Here is a 17307-nt window from a genome sequence, read left to right as displayed (position 1 = left end):
GGAGCCTCAGAGATCACATGACCCAGTCTCCAGTGACCCCCCGCTCCAGGCTCCTAAGGTCACTGATAAATCACTGATAAGCTGCATTTGGATGGACACCCAGGCTTCCTGCCCCAAACCCACTGGCACGTCCACTGAACAAAGTACCTGGAGACACTCTGTCATCAAAAGATCCAAAACAGAGTATCTTCTTCCAAAAGAAAGGAAAGAAAGAAAAGAAAGATAACACATTAAAAAAAAAACAACTGTTGGAAACTAGTTTCTCCTAGAGGGTTCAAGGGGCAAACCAGGGAGCAAATATAAGATTCCATGATTCTCTGTGCTCTTTGTTGAGCAATAGAATCAAATATTTGTTTCCTCCCCCATAATATAACCATTAACTTTTGTTAAGACTACAATACTTATTCTATTCATGTAAAAGGTCACTGCAGTGGAGTAAACAAAGTATTTTAAGTCAGTGTGTGCTTGCCTATCATTGGTAACAGTCATGCCTACACTGACCCAGCTGGGCACTTCAGAGGGTCATCTTCATCTTTTCGAGAAGCTCTGTGGGCAAAGCAGGCCTATATAGAGAGGTTGTGATGCTCACCCAGGATCCCACGCACAGGACCAGGAGCCCAACCCTGGCCCCTGTGACCTGAACACCTATGTGTTCCCAACCAACCTCATTGGTCACTACTCCCGGAAAGTGCAAAGTGCCCCCTGGAATTTCTTCTATGCAGTTATCAAACTCTAAATGACAACAGCTATACAAGCTTGAAAGCTCACAGGCACACGGGTCAGAGAATTTTGGTGTTCAAACTCACCAGAATTCACGGATTCGAGTGTCACCCCAAATAAGCTCCCTGGCTGCCAAAACCTGCTCTCTCATGGAGCCTGCTGCCGGCCCTCCTCCCCTCCGACAGGCTGAGAGAGTGCCATGGACTTTATGCCCTTCACCCTTCCCTCCAGGCTAAACAAAGGATCCATGTACAATGGTACTTCTAAAACACAACTGTACAGTAATCGATATTAAGTATAAAATGAAAAAGTTTATGTTTTTAAAAACCAATGCAGGTGGTGATGAAAAATACCTCGGCAGAGAGTCCTGGCCATTCTCAAATCCTCAGAGCCTGTGGGAAGCACCTGATCGCAGGTGCAAAGCTGGTAAGGTCCCGAGGGGAGAGGGAAAAGCCGAGAGTACAGGGAGGCAGCTAGGGTGCAGGCAAACCATCCCCTCAAGCACACTCAGGCAAAGGAGACTGTCATTACACAGACGCAACAAGGGAACAAGCAACGCGGTTCCTGCTCCAGAATCGGCCACTTACGGGGCAGGGGAGACAGGAAAGAAAAGGACAAGCCGAAGCAAGGTGAATGGAAGCAGAATGTCACAAAGTGCAACCTGTGACATCTTAAAGGCAAGTGATAATAAACCAGTCAGTTCCCATTTTTCACCCACCTAAAATCAGACCCCTAAAGTCCCCAGATTCCGAATGATGAACATCCAGACTTCGTAAGTACAGAAACTGAGATCAGGAGAGGTGCCTCTCCATCCACCTGCCTGACTTCTACACCCCTGGGTCACCCTGGCAGCTCGGAGGTCAACCCCTCTGATGTTCCATGTGAAGGGACACGTGTGTGAGTGTTCAAGACTCGAACTGCGGGGAGTGGGGCAAGGTGGGAAGGAACTGGAAGGCAGAAGGAGCGCTTAACCAGAAGGTAGGTTTAGTGGGAGTTAGAGAGACACGGGCGGAAACAAGTATTAGAACCTGGGGCCATGGCTTAGGAGTGGCAGCTGGGGACAACTGAGAACGGGGAAAGAGATTTCTACAAAGGTCATCTGGGAAGCGAAGGCTGCAGACTGAGACGGGACAGGATGAAGAGTGCTGCGGCGGGGGCCGGGGCCTAGACCGTGAGCTGCCACCATGCTGGCGGGCAGGGCTGTGCTCCAAAGTGTGGCCAGCCCCAGTGCCAACAGCGCTGCCCCCCCGAGGGCACGGGGGCTGCAGCTCCAAGTGCCAAGCACCGTGCAGAGGCCCCAGGCCTCATCTCACAGGAAGGGGTCGGGAAGGGGATGGGAGCAGAGCCTGCCCACCGTTAGTCAGAGGCACCAGAGCAGGGCATAAGACAGGACGAACCTGGAGCCGCACCTCAGATCTGGGAGCCACACAGGAGAGAACCAAAGTGGGACTCGTGGTCAAGTGGCAAGGAGGTTCAGGCAGGGCGCGGAGAAAGGGAGTGAGGGGCTGTGGCCACAGCAGGCACACACCAGTGGGACAGTCACAAGAACAGCTGGTGGTGGCAGAAACCCAGCCACAAGTCCAGAATCACTGGGCCTCCAAACAGCATTTTGCTAAGGAATTTGCTGTGCACCACTAGGCAACATTGAAAATATGAGCACAGTATTTGAAGTCTGAAACCACTCAGTTAATGAATACTCACCACAGCAATTACAGGAATGAGTACACCCAAGTTCCCTGCGCTGCTAGAAGCCTAGAAAATAAAAGAATAGAGTCATTGAAAGCGTGTGTTTCTTTCATTTAAAAAAGAGACAGTGTTAATTTCAGAGAAATAATGAGATATATAGACAGCGATATATAAACATGCTCACCCAATATCTTTTTTTTTTTTTTAAAGCAGGCTCCACACCTGGTGTGGAGCCCACCTTGAGGCTTGAACTCACGACCCTGAGATCAAGACTTGAACGGAGATCAAGAGTCATATGCTGAACTGACTGAGCCACCCAGGTGCCCCTCCAACATCATTTTAATAGCAAAAAAAAATGGAAACATGTCAAATAGTAGAATGATTACATAAATCATGGTACCTGTGTAAAATTAAATACCACACAGCTATTAAAAAGACAACTTTCTAAAAAATATTTAGTCACTTTGGAAAGTGCCCACAGCAAATTTTAAATGGGAAAAAAAAATCAGGATTTCAGAGTATGCTGCGATATAATCCCAATTATGAAAATAAATATATTTGCATAAAAAATCTAGGAGGAAGTCTGTCAAAATGTCAATGATGAGGGGCGCCTGAGTGACTCAGTTAAGCATCTGCCTTCGGCTCAGGTCATGATTTCAGGGTCCTGGGATTAAGTCCCACAGTGTCATCGGGCTCCCTGCTCAGCGGGGAGTCTGCTTCTCCCTCTGCCTCTGCCTCCCCCTGTCCATCCCCCGCCCACACTCTCCCTCTTTCTCTCTCAAATAAATAAAATATTTTTTAAAAATGCCAACGATGAGTATATCTGAGGAGAGGGATTATGGGTGCTTTTTATTTATCAGTTTCTGCATCTTTTCTACAATAAACATATGTTCTTTCCAAGTTATGGAAATTTTGGGGTTACTTTAAAAATAACTTTAAGGGCGCCTGGGTGGCTCAGATGGTTAAGCGTCTGCCTTCGGCTCAGGTCATGATCTCAGGGTCCTGGGATCGAGTCCCGCCCGCATCGGGTTCCCTGCTCAGTGCAGAGCCTGCTTCTCCCTCTCCCTCTGCCACTCCCTCTGCTTGTGCTCTTCTATCTCTCTGTCAAATAAATAAATAAAATCTTTAAAAATAAAAATAAAAATAACTTTAATAGTTATTGAAAACATGAGCACAGTATCTGAAGGTAGGTTCCCTGGTTGGACATACAAATAAGGTTATAAACTACAGTACACACTGATGAGCCTAAGTTCTGGAAGCACTCACCTAAGCACATTCAATTTGTTTTTTATATTAACAGTAGCAGCCAAGTGCATCGAGCACCCACTGCGTGCCAGGCAGTTCCAAGCGTTTCATATGTAATAACAAAATCTTTGGTGGAGAAAACAGGGTTTGAGTACCTTGCTATAGCCCCACAGCCGCTCAGCAGTGGGGGCAGAATCTCAAGACCTGCTTCCTCTTCTATGGAAACTAAGGGCTTCCCAGATATGCGATGACTGGGAAGAACTGTCATTTCTTAATTTATAATCCTAGCTCTTTGTCTTCAAAGGGGCACATGTTGGCCAATCCCCTCTCACTGACCCTGCAAGACCCCCTTATTTGCTGAGGCCCCAGCTTATGGGGAACGCACAGCAGTTGCTCAGTAAACACTGGGCTAGCCCCTGCATGATCACAAACAGGAACTATTTCGCAAAGAACAGGATTCACAGCTCTGCACCTGGAGGGCAGAAAAAGGGATCCCTGCACTGTCGGGGCCACAACCCCCACTCCCAGTCCGTGAATGAAGCATTACATCTTGAGTCTTGAGAATGTAAACTTGTAGCAAGAGCAGGCAGAGGGGAGCAGCCTTTGTGTCCAGGGGGCGTCCTTCTGGGCCCTGAGGAACAATTTCCAGGGGAGGCAAGGAGAACGACTCCTGAAACACCCTTCAGACACATCACAGCCTCTGCTTTCTCGGGTGCCGAGTGCCTCCCCACATCTCTGAGCAGTCCTCTCTTCCTGATGCCCAAGGCCCCACTGGACACCAGAGCTGCCTCTGTCTCTTTGTCAGGATGGCCTAGCTGTGCACCATCCTGGGAGACTTCAGAAATCACCCAGATCACTGTCAAGGGGTCTAGCAGAGCAAGGCTGAATTAGAGCGAAGGCTCTTAGAACCCCTTTTCGCACCAGCTACTCCCCCTTAGCCAAGATTTTCACACAGAGGGCTCCTTTTCACGCAGTTTGCAACTTAGCTGTCATCTCCTCAGGTCTTCACACAACCCAATCTAAAGCGCTCTTCTCCACACTGCCCTGTTTTGGTTTTGCTGTCCAGGAGCAGGCCCCTTGTCTGCCTGTTCACTTCTGTAACCCCAGCACCTAGAACAAGGTCAAGAAACTGTGGCCGTGGCCAAATCTGACCCACCACCTGTTCTTGGAAATAGATTTTTATGGGGGCACAGCCGCCCATTCTTTTAACTGGCTTTATGCTACCAGGACGGAGCTGACTAGTTGCAACAGAGACTCTATGGCTCACAGAGCCTAAAACAAGTATAATCTGGCCTTTTACAGAGAAGGTGGGCTGACCGTTGACTAGGCACATAAACAGTAACTGTCTGGGGAAGGGAGGTGGGAGGAGAAGACAGAGGAGGATGAAGGTGGAGACTCTGGTAGAGAGACTGGCATCAGCATGACATGTGAAAGGGGAAATGATGGGGTAGGGGGCTTAACCTGCCTCAACCTCCCCAATCTGTCTCTCTGGGGCCCGAGACCTGTCATTTTGTCTGTCCCCATGGACCCGTCTCCCTGGATGGCCCAGATTAGGTTAGATCTGGCCCTTCTCATGTTGTCACTGCGTTCTGGTGAAAGCCTCCACTCCCTGGCTTCATGATGGCCGAGAGAAGGAAGAGAGGGGGTCTGGGGGAATCCCCACCCTGGGCCGGGGGAGGTAGCTGCCACGAGCCAGACACGGTCCTATAAGAAAGCCTACGAGAACCACCCTCTCTGCACCCTGCCAACACCCCTGAGAAAGAACCTTTGTTCTTGCTGTTTACCAGATGCCCCAGGGTGACCGCCCTCCTCCCTCCCTACCTTCAGGGCGGGCCCCTTCTCGCTGGCCCGCTCGCTGGCCCGCTTTCCCTCCAGCCCCAGCTGCACAAACAGCTCCAGCAGGTTCATGAGCAGCTCGTCCACGAGGTGCTCATCCTGGATGTTGGCTGCGATGTTGGCCAGGGCATTGATCACCGCCAGGGAGCAGTGCCTGGTGGGGAGAGAAAGGAGAGCTGCCACAACACGGGGCCTGGATTGCAGGGGTGAGGCCAGTTGACTCCTGCCTCACCACGCCCCTCAGTGCCTGTGAACGAAGGAGCCTCCAGAGTGGATAAACATCTCTGTGAACACCAGCCCCTAAAGGACAGTCAGCTGCTACTGAAATGGCTTTAACCTCTCCTGACATGCAGTAAGGGCCTCGGGGAGCTGCTTAGGTTCCAGGAATCCACACCTATGGAACTTGTGAAGATCTTAGGACACTTCTCTCTTAGTGTTGAAAGCCTACCATGTAGCTAAATCCCTGGCTGGGCCCTGCTTTCCTCTCAAATTATAGGTAGCCTTAATTCACTATTTCCGCCCACAAAACTCTCCTCTGACGATCGGCTCCTTCCCCACACTATCTCCATGGGGCTGATGTTAGTAGTAGCTCACATCAGACACAAAGGAAGCACTCAGTGGCCCTGGGACAACTGGCATCAGGACAGTGCTGGCCCAGGTAAGCCCTGGATACAAAGCTGACAATGCCCCCCGACCCCCCACTCCCGCAGAGAGACACAGCAAACCAGCAAGGCCGGCCAGGCTTCTGCAGGTGCTGGGGGCAGCCAGAGCCTGCCACTTTTATGCTGCATGACCTCAGATGAGTGGCTCACCTTTGAGTCTCAGTTTCCTCCTGAATAAAACAAGAATAATATAATTCCCTCCTTGCAGGGTGTAGGACAAATGAAACACTCCACGTGAAGCGTTGAGCACATCATCTGGCCCCCAGAAATCTCCCACCAAACAGCAGCCCTTCACAGACATGTGAAATCCTGGGCGGTAAGGGCAAATGAATGGCAGTAAAAGCTTCCACTGGTGAGGAAAAGGACAAACAACTTCTGGTGGTGGTATCAGAAAAGGCTTTATGGAAGAGCGAAATGGAGAAGTTGAAGAACTGGTAGGCATGGAGAAGGCCAAGTACTGCATACTGCAGCAAGACAGAGGCCAGGGTCAGAAGGAAAACAGCAGGAGAAAAGACAAGGAGGGGAAGGTGTGAGGGCCAAGGAGGTGCAGGAGTCACTTCGGGATAAGGAAGCAATGAGGGAAAGAGGTGCTTTGGTCTGTGTGTCAGTTTCTTCACAAAGACCAGGATGGACGGATGCATAGACGAAGGGGAAAGGAGCTGACTGTCTCCCTAAACCAGTCCTCAGGCTGTTCTGGTAGCCTGGGCTTGCAATGGAGGTAGTAAGAAGGCAAAGAAATGACAAGGCCAAGAGCTTGCATTTATCAAGAGCTTTCCTGTATACAATCTCAATTACCCACACAACTGGAGACAGATGTTCATTTGATGGATGACGGATGAAGAAACAAAGGCACAGAGAGGGTGAGCTTTTTCAAAGGTCACACAGCCACACTCCCACCCACTGAAGTGAGTTGGAGAGAACCTCAGACTGAGCCCTGCACATAAAGGTCAGAAAGAGAGAAAAGAAATGCCAACAAAGGGGCACATCTCTTCCTCCCTGCCCCACTCCTCTGTCCCGCTCTTCCCTTGATCTGTCAAACTCTTATGAGATCCTCCATATGTGGAAAAACATGCCCCTGCCCTCAAGGTATTCACAGTAAGGGCAAGGAACAGGCAAGGAAGCATATCTCAGTCTGCTGGGAAAACTGGCCAGACTTTACACAAATATCAAACAACTGAGCATGTAAAATGTCTATTCCCTTTGACCCTCCAAATCCCACCTCTCTGAATCTACCCTGAGGAAAGCATCAGAGACGCTCACAGATACCCAGCTATTAGATTGTTCGGTGTTGCACTTACCAGCAGGAAAACTGGCAAACTAACCTCCAAGCTAGGGACTGGTTAGATCTCGGTGCTGCTCTAAGATGGGACATTCTGCAGCCATTAAAGGCGGCACATGGAAGAAGGTTAATGGCATGGCTGATGCGCTGTTACATAAAAAAGCCCGTCAGCTGGGTGGACATTTTGAGCCTGTCTGGAGTCAGGGAGGGTCTGAGGTAATGACACTGAGATGCTCAGCTCCCAGTGGCAGTCACATGGGGTCTTCATTTCCCACTTGTGCATGTGCTGATTTGTAGCACATAATGCTTTTGTAGGAAAAAAGTTTATTCAAAAGACAAATCCCCAAGCCTCATACTTTTAAAGGGAGCTGAAAACTGTCACGATCTAGAGTGACAACAAGGTCTAGAGAATTACCTGTAGCCATGATCCTTGTAATCTTTAGTGGCTGAGTACACGACAGAGCTGGCCTTCACGCTGATCTGCTGGAAGAGATTCCACACTTCCTGATAAATGTATTGCTGGAAGAGTGAGGTACACGGTTACCATGGCATGACTTCTCCATGAAAGCCCCTCCTTGGAACACGGAAAAGGCTCCCCTACCATCATTCAGAGCAAAAGCTTCTGGAATGTATGGACCATAAGGGCCCGAAAGACCATCAGGGGCATCCATTCCTAAAGCTTTCAGCAAACCTCAAAAGCTAAAAGGGAAATGGTTTCAAATTAAATCCTATTACATGTTATTAACATCGGCAAGAAATGAGTTTAAACCTCCTTTTCCCAGCACTTACAGAGCCATCACGCTATTCTCTTTTACTTGGAAAAAAGTCTCCCTGTTCAATGTCAAGACAGTTGTGAGCATTTAACTTATCTGAAGGGCAAATTTAATCTATTTTTGCACTCCTGATAGTCAAAGTAACAAAGCTTGCAGAGGATAGTGGGTTTCATTGCAGGTCCTGCCTTACATTTCCGGTGATAACCAGGCAGCCCAGCTGGTCGATAATGAGCACGTCAAGGGGGGAGGGGGGCTGGCAGAATTTCTGTTGCAGGATCTGCAGAATTGGCTCCATGACCTTTGGGGTGTCCCTCAGGGCCACCGCAATGTGTCCCAAGGCTCGGATGGTGTGGTCAGGAATCAAGTGAGCGTCCCTGTGGGAGGGAGGAAACAGAAGCATCCTGGGAACAGTCCTCTGTGAAATGAAACCCAGAAGCTACAGCCTGGACCCCAAGGTTACCACAGCCTTTCAGATGAAGCAGTCATCCGACCGTGGCACCCTGGAACCCTTACTTCCTGAAGAAACACAAAGTCCCTGGCTCTAGGCAGTAAGACACAGATCTTTCTCTGCTCCCAAACAGTGGTCCAGGATCAACATTCTAAGGTGGGTTTCACTTTAAATTGTGGGACAGACCTGATGCACGACTCCACACTGTGCAAGAAAGAAGCACAGATGTGCGAGATACCAGGTGGCCCCCCAACATGCCTGCAGAGAACAAGTGGCTGCCCCTTGAGGATGGAACGTACTTGTCGCTCTCCTGGGAGATGTAGAGCCGGTTGGAGAGGCTGGCCAGGAAGGCCTCCACGATCACTGTGTCCACCGTCAAGCCAGCTTTCAGGCACCTGGACCGTGAGGAAACCCACACAGCATTGGGCATCAGAACAACAGATGAGTGTTTTGTGTTTGCTTTTGGTCTCTTTGTCAGGTCTACAGAGTTTAAAGAACTGCTCTGAGCATTTTTCCCCCAGAAATCTGAATGAAAATCATTACACAGAATGAATTCAAAGAATCACTGCCAATTTTGCCCACTTGATAAATATCTCAGTCAGAAACAGTAACTTCATTATTTGACCAGAATAGTTTCCTTCAGAATGTTACACTCACCCTAATTCAATTTAAAATTTCCAGAACAGTTCCTTAACAAAAGTTACAGTAACTGATTCAAGACAGATGGTCCCAAGACAGCTGAGGGAATATTAAATGATATACCAAGGTTTTAATAGTATGGAGAAAAACTTATTTTCTAAAGAAAAGGGGTAATTTTAAAAGCCCCTAAGGACACAGAATTTTTTCAGGCATCTCTTGCTCTCTACACCTGTTTGGCTCCCAGGCCAGAGTCAGAGAAGAGCATGTGTCTGACAGAGAGGGCCATCATATTCTCTTGATGGGGCTTCTGAGAGCATGGAGCCAGAATTCAGAGGGAGAGATACATTTTCATATAAATCAGAATGTATGCGGTTTCTGAGTTTGGAGAGCAAGAGTTCACATAGCAGGAGCCTGGGCAGCACTCATCATATAAATCATATAAACCCCCCCCAAAAAATCATATAAAACCCGTCTCTTACACTAAAAATTACAAGGAAAAAACACAGAAAACATGACAATGTGTTGTTACTCTGGATGGTATAGGCTGATGGATAACTCTTTTCTTTCTACTTTTTTTCTACATTCCATAAATTTTCTCTCCCATTTTTTAATTATGTTTATGATAAAAAAACAACAACAAGCTTTATTAAAAAAAATAGGGGCGCCTGGGTGGCTCGGTCAGTTAAGCATCTGCCTTTGGCTCAGGTCATGATCCCAGGGGTCCTGGGATTGAGCCCCACATTGGGCTCCCTGCTCAGCAGGGAGTCTGCTTCTCCCTCTCCCTCTGCCCCTTCTTCCTGAACCCCCCCTCCCACAGCTTGTGTTCTCTCTCTCTCAACATAAATAAAATCTTTAAAAAAAAAATATGTGGGGTGCCTGGGTGGCATAGCCGGTTAAGCATCTGACTCTTGATTTTGGATCAGGTCGTGATCTCAGGGTCATGAGATCGAGCTCCACATCAGGCTCTGCACTGAGCACAGAGTCTGCTTGAGACTCTCTCTCCTCTTCCTGTGCTCCTCCCTCCTGCGCATGCATGCATGTGTTCTCTCTCTCTCTAAAATAAATGGATAAATCTTTTTAAAAAATCATTAAATCAGGTGTAGGTTTATAATAATCTGAAACAAGCTTTAAAAAATTATGAACGTTTCTTATTTTTTAGTAATTTTATCTGAAGCCTGTTTCCTTCCTCCCCATGTCACCCACCCCTCTGGCTGGTCTCCCACCTGCAGATGTTGTCAATGGCAATGTCCCGGAGCTGCTCATACATGGAGGGTTGGGTCTTCTTTCCCGACATGACATTCAGGGTTGACTCAGAATGCTCGTTGGTTACACTGATTTTTATATCATTGCCAGCAACTAAATGTAAAAATTCAAGTATGTATCCGGTTAAACCTGTCACTTTCCATCCCCTTGTCTGTAATTCAAAACCAAAATAATATACTGATCATTTTTAGCTTATGAAACAACCCCTCTAAAAGGATTTGACCAAACGTTTCAGAAACAAAAGTGAGAAAAGAAAGGATGAAATGAACATGCTTAAACAAAAGGAAGAATATTTAGGTTGCAAAATGATAAATGGGTACCACAGCAATTTCTTAAGAAATGGTTTGAAAGTCCTGATGAACACCCACAGGTACCCAGCCCTGAGGGTGAGGCGTGGTTCTGTCCCTGAGGGTTATGTAGCTAATGTGCACAAGAACAGTAAGGGTGGGGGGGTGAGTGTGAGAGCAGGAGTCTTAGAGCCACAGAGACCCCTCCTTGTCCCAGGGTCCAGGGAAACGTCTTATCTGCTTGGAGATTGGGTTTCTTCATCTGAAGGGAGAAGATAAAGCACCCACCTTCACAGGACTGAGTGGGTGGGATGAGCAATACAACATTAAAGCCCAGGAGGAAGCAGGTATTAATGAATGCTAATGGTTACAGGTGGCCAGATTTGCTCTGAGCCCATGTCCCTGTCATAGAAACATGATAATACACTCACGAGGCAGGGATAGGGACTAGCTGAGATCCAGCATGGAGAGCTCCTGGCCAGTGTCTGGGACACACTGGACTCACGCTTTAGACTGTCTCAGTGACAGAAGGAGCCAAAACCAAAGAGAAAGTGGAACTAGAAGACCCCTCAGTGGTGGCAGGAGTATATGCCAGGGAAGGGGAAGGAAGGAAAGAACTGGAGCCCAGCAGGGGTCATGTAAGGAAAGCCATGAGGAAAGGCATAAAGGAGGAATGAGCCCAAGGACAGGGCAGGGCACATAGGCCAGCCACAAGCTCTCAGCCACAAAACCATGGCGGGCTGGCACACAAGGTCACGCGGTCCTTTTCTTGGAGCCTCAGGGACACATGGGATTTAGGAGCTGGAGAAGTGGCCTTGGGTACAGCCATCCGTTACCTGTGTGGTATTGACTGTGGCACTTATAGAGCTTCACCAGCACAGGGGACGGGACAACCAGGAAGTCCCGCAGAGATGGCGTCACTGAATGCACCACCACCGGGAACCTCTCACACAGGCGGCCCAGACCCTGCAACACACCATCAACCCATCATACAACGTGAGTTGTAGCCACTGAGCAGGCCCAAGCAATAGACACCCAACCTTTCAGATACCCGAGTTGGACCAGAAACTTCCAAGGTCAAAACAGGGCCACTTTGCTCACGGGGCAGAAAAAGACAGGAAAGGAGAATGGTCTAGACTCTGCTCAGCCTAAAGGGGAGATATATTGCTAAAGTGTGTCCATATCTTTTGGAAGCGAATTTAGGGAAGAAAGGATACACAACATGATTTCTGAACAATGGCAGCTATGGTAACTGGGATTAGTAACTTGGCAAGGTGAGAGTCTCTGAGAGCAGAGCCAGCACTGCAGACATCAGGAGGTGTCCTCAGGACTTTGCCTGCAGCCTTGGGAACAGCCCAGTAGACACAGGGCGGCCTTTCCACAAAGGAGGACTCAGCTGCGCCTGGAAATCACAGAAATCCCTGGCACACTGTCAGCAGCAGCCCCCCACTCATCGATGAACTGTGTCTACAGTAGGCTCTAGTTCAAGTTCCTAAAGACAACAGCTCAGGTTCTGCTGCTGGTATGCCAACCAGAACCTAAATGATATAACAAGAAGACTGCCCTAGTTGATGGGATCGAAGCCTTGCAAGTGTCAGTGAGACTGACCTGCAGACAGCAGATAAGCAAGGGCAAATGAGCAATGATGACTTTGCTGGACGTCTTAGACTGCAGCTTCTCAGAGAGCTTGATGCAAAGATTTTCAGCACCTAAATTCAAAAAAATGAGAGGAGGGTATGGATGATTCGCGAAGGCCAAAATTTACAAAATACTTGTTCACCAATTGATCATACAATTAAATGCCCAGGGGCATACTTTTTGCAGGCTTTATTAATAATGAGTGGTTATACCAGAAAGTATTTACAGGCAGGCAGGCATCCTTAACTGAAACCTCATCCCTGCTCCATTTCTGCTGTTGTGAAAACACCAACCCATGTGGCGTGTGACTGCTCTCTCCTCTCTGCTGGCCCTGAGCCTCTCGTCCCCAGTGCTCTGCATGTGGCAGCCATCCACAGTCTGCCACACACTTCCCATTTTGCTGTTCAACCTAGACAAGCACCTTTTCCTCCGGCACGGAGCTCCCACTTCTCCACATAAAAGCCCCTGAGGAAATAAACCCACAAAAGGCTTTATGCCTTTTCTCATGGCTTTCCCTACATGACCCCCGCTGGGCTCCAGTTCTTTCCTTCCTTCCCCTTCCCTGGCATATACTCCTAAAGCCGAAAGAACCATCAAGAAGCTATGGAGAGGACACACAGACCCTGTGGCCCCGGCCATCACCTCCTCCCATGTCCAGTTTCCTCAGCCTGAGGACAGGGTACCAGACATCTGGGGCACGGCAGTGGCCGATGCTCACCCTGCTCGTCCTTCACGGCCCACACCATGAGGTCCACGCAGGCAGCGTTTGCCTGGCAGCGCAGCTTGAGGGGGCTCAGCTCATTGTGGATCCGGTCTGCATCATGCAGAATCTTCTGAAGCTCCCCCTGGCTCGTGTTGAACTGCTCCAGCACAAAATCATGGATCTCCTTCACAAAGGAGGTTGGGAGGTCTGTGGGAAAGAGAACAGGCACTGCAGGTGGAAACAAACCACGAAAATTCAGGCAGTAGCTCTACGGTCTCTCCCACTCTAACAGAAACCCAAGAGGAGTAGGTCTGCTGCTGGCTCCTCTGGTTGTAAGAGTGGCCGCTGCAGGGGGCACCTGGGTGGCTCGGTCGGTTAAGCGTCTGACTCTTGATCTCAGCTCAAGTCATGGGTCATGAGATCGAGCCCCTGCTTAAGATTCTCTCTCTCCCTCTGCCCCTCCCCCACCTGCTCTCTCTCTCTCTCTCTCACACACACACACACACACACATGCACGCATGCGTGTGCTCTCTCTCTCAAAAAAAAAAAGAAAGAAAAAAGAAAAGAGTGCCTACTCTCGGCACACGTGCTACCAGGCACTCAGAGAAAATGACCATTTCCCAGGGAAGTGAGAGCAATGCTGTGTTTTAAGCAGTCAATATACTAAAACCTGAATGTCTGAAACACAGAAACTGGGATGTATCACTGGTGGAACTGGTCCAACTAACAAGGAGAAATACTTTAGTGATTTTTTTTTTTTTTAACGAAAAGGTTGTTGGCTATCAGCTAAGGGGAAAAACTGGTTGTAGCCTGAAGAAGAGAATCCCTGGCTACAGGGCTACATCTTTGGGGCGCCCAGAGTTCACAGCTTCTTCCAACTCTCACCTTTGGGGCCTGGAAAAATCAGGAGAATCCCCATGATGGGCACAAGACAGAAGAGCCAAGGAAGCCAGCAACATGAGGCTCAGGTGGGGAGAGAAGCGTCAGGGCATCTGAAGGTCAGGTTGAGCAGGGCAGTCCCTTCCACCCTTCTTTGTGAACCTAACACTTGTTGGGTCCCCAGCCAGACACAGATTCCCAGGAGTTCTTGGAACCAAATTAGGAAAACAGCTAACTAGATTATAGTACATCTGCTTGATAGAATACTACATGGCCATCAAAACTTATGTTGATGGAGAACATTCTGTAACATAAGAGAACGCAGGAAACATGTTTTAAAAATGCACAAAAGGGAATGGGGTGCCTGGGTGGCTCAGCTGGTTAAGCGACTGCCTTTGGCTCAGGTCATGATCCTGGGGTCTTGGGATCGAGTCCCACATTGGGTTCCCCCTGCTCTGTGGGGAGCCTGCTTCTCTCTCTCCCTCTGCTTGCCACTCCCCCTGCTTATGCTGTCAAATAAATAAATTAATTTTTAAAATCTTTAAAAAATTAAAAAGTTAAAAAAAAATAAAAATGCACAAAAGGGAAACTGGAAGGAAAGGCTAAATTTGTATGTGTGCATGTGCTAAACTATTAAGATATTTTCTCTGAGTTATAAGATTATGAAGTCCTCATTTTCTTATTTTTTAAACTTTTTGAAATGTCTAAAATAGACATGATAAATTGTATACATGATTGGGTGACCAGGACAAGACAACACAGTCATGTCAGAAAAGCCCCTGAGGAAATAAACCCACGAAAGGAGCCAGCATTGATGCTATTAGGGGTGCAGGATCATGAACAGATTTTTTTTTTCTTATTTGCCTTTTTTCCCCAAATTTCGGTGATGGGACCATGTTACTCGTGTGTTTTTAAGGGGCCCCAGCAGAAAGGAAGCACAGACCTGCGGCAATGGCCTGGAACCCGGTGTCACCACAGTCACACGCGGACGCAAACCGTCCGTACCTTTCATGTAGTACAGAGTGTCACGCAGCATCTTGAACATGGCCACGTAGAGAGGGTCGCTGAATGTGGTGTAGTAGAGATCAGCGCTAGGGTTGGCCTGTGAGGGAGCAGAGGCACGTGACCACACCACGGAAACCCTCCGGACCTCCCTCTGCCTTCTAGGGTGAGGCCCGGCTGAGTGAGTATTATATTCCTGACATAGCATTAGAGAGATGGAATGACCATTTGTCATGATTCACCACTTGAAACACTTGAATTACTCTCCTCCCTCTCTTAAGCATCAGGCAGAGGAAAACTAAAGACTCAGGCTGTCCAGAGATGCCTGTTGGGGTGCCGCCACCTGCACCCTCCAGACTGGTTTCTCCATATGTTGTTCTTTTTTTTTTTTCATAGGTTGTTCTAATGGGAAGAACCACCCTCCTGTTGCTGAAAACTCAGCAACTTTGGCTGTCTTACAGGAACTGGAGAAGGAGAAAGACAGCCAAACGGCCATCAGATCACTGTGAGGTGATCCATTTAAAAGAGGGAGCACAAGCAAGCTCTCAGGTGGCAGTTTTGTGGCCACTATGGGGGCTAAGCTGAAAGCTCACTGACAACCCTGTCACTCCAGCTCCCACCCACAAACTCTTCCTGTTCTCTCCATGCACATTCTCACATCAGGCTGATCTCAGGACCCCGAAGGGATGTACCTCTATCACGCTGGCTACGACTGCATCCAAGGATTTGAGGACAGGCTCCTCGACAATCTTCTTCACCTATCAGAGAAACAAGACCTTGTGAGGTCCCTGACGAACACAGTGAGAGACAGGAATGCCAGTTCCCTCTAATAAAGAACAAATCATGTTGACAGGTGAAACCACATAACACACTCATGAGATGAAAAACGCAATGGAAATGATAGGCCAACAATATACTCATTATGTCTCCACATCAAACTATAACACACAAAATGTCCTTAATTCTGCCATCACTTGGAACTTGTCTTCTTGACCTTGATTGGAATAACATAAAAATGGGAAATGAACCAACTCCCTCAAATTTGCTGACATTAGATTTCCATTTCCAGGATGCGAAAGTGTTCAGACTCCAGGTATCACTGACAATTCACCCAAACCTCCTCCCAGACATCAGGGACACCTTCACAGCCAGTCTTTGGCCCTGATGACTCCGGACTCCTCCTCCTGCAGGCCTGGTACACTGGCTCTTCGGAAGCTGCCTAGGTACTCAGAATGCAACACACATTCTAAATTTCTAACAGAAGCACTTATTTCCACCCATTCTCTGTACCAGCATTCAGTACAGGAATGAACTGTTCTGGCAGCTGCAGAGCCTCCTGATAGAACTGCCTGCCACCCCAACTGTAGTACTTCAAGAAGCTGATTTTCAATACACATAGACAATGATAAACAACATGCCAGGAGAAGAAATGAAAAATTGCCTAGAAGAAAAGCTAACCTCAAGAAGTTAAAATATCCTGGAAAAAAGAACTGCCTCTATAAAAGAGTGTGAAACATGCAGCCTTCAGTTGGGATTTCTGACATGATACTAGGAAGAGTCACCTGACCATCTGAGAAGGCCACCCAGGCCAGCGTTCTGTCTGGGACACTAACAGGGAGGAGCAGTTTAGGGAGAGTTTTCCTTCTTGAGGGCAACTTCAAAAACATCGTAAGGCTATTTAGTAATTCATTATGGCTCTATCCTTCATTAATTATTGCCAATGCTTTAATGTCTTTTTTTTTTTTTTTTTTTTAAGTCAGCTCCCCTCCCAGCATGGAGCCCAACTCAGGGCTTGAACTCACAACTCTGAGATCAAGACCTGAGCTGAGATCAAGAGTTGGATGCTCAATGAACTGAACCACCCAGGTGCCCCTGCTTTAATGTCTTCATATATCTTCAGCCTAAAGCCATCTCCTAGAGGGATTTCCTTTCACACTCTACACTGAGGGAGACCCTCTCATTCTTTCCAAAGGAGAAAGTCTCATTTTTAGAGTCTGTCCATGACAACATCTTTATCTTTATCTACCCACTTGACTCTGTCTCAAAGCAACTCAGCTCAATCATAACAACTTCAGAGCCCTTGGATCCGAGACCCATCTATTTCAGGATTGGGACAATGGCACCAATGTCTTCTCTGATGTCACCTCAGAGGTCATCCCAAGGTATCCAAATATGAAAAATAAAGGTTTCGTATTGATTTAAAAATATCAGCCCATAGGAAGGAGTCAGGTGCAATAGGAACTAGGC

The 17307-nt window shown here is 48.0% G+C and overlaps 1 protein-coding gene across 1 annotated transcript in view; it reads right to left on the bottom strand.

The window, feature by feature from the left end:
• PI4KA (phosphatidylinositol 4-kinase alpha) overlaps positions 1–17307 on the bottom strand; it is a 119886-nt gene that overhangs the window by 67491 nt on the left and 35088 nt on the right. Inside the window, exons 9-19 of the mRNA XM_034989194.1 lie at positions 15753–15818; positions 15064–15160; positions 13195–13386; positions 12447–12547; positions 11675–11804; positions 10512–10644; positions 8949–9044; positions 8392–8575; positions 7844–7947; positions 5473–5641; positions 2422–2472 (exon numbers count right to left, since the gene is read on the bottom strand). Of these exons, the coding sequence (XP_034845085.1) occupies positions 2422–2472; positions 5473–5641; positions 7844–7947; positions 8392–8575; positions 8949–9044; positions 10512–10644; positions 11675–11804; positions 12447–12547; positions 13195–13386; positions 15064–15160; positions 15753–15818 (1323 nt within the window). The remainder of the gene's footprint in view (positions 1–2421; positions 2473–5472; positions 5642–7843; positions 7948–8391; positions 8576–8948; positions 9045–10511; positions 10645–11674; positions 11805–12446; positions 12548–13194; positions 13387–15063; positions 15161–15752; positions 15819–17307) is intronic.

This window comes from Mirounga leonina, unplaced genomic scaffold, assembly GCF_011800145.1.
Source record: "Mirounga leonina isolate KUSES-001 unplaced genomic scaffold, KU_Mleo_1.0 Mir_481, whole genome shotgun sequence".
NCBI classification, from domain to species: domain Eukaryota; kingdom Metazoa; phylum Chordata; class Mammalia; order Carnivora; family Phocidae; genus Mirounga; species Mirounga leonina.
Note: the sequence above shows the minus strand (reverse complement) of the source record. Positions and strands in the feature narration are given on the sequence as shown.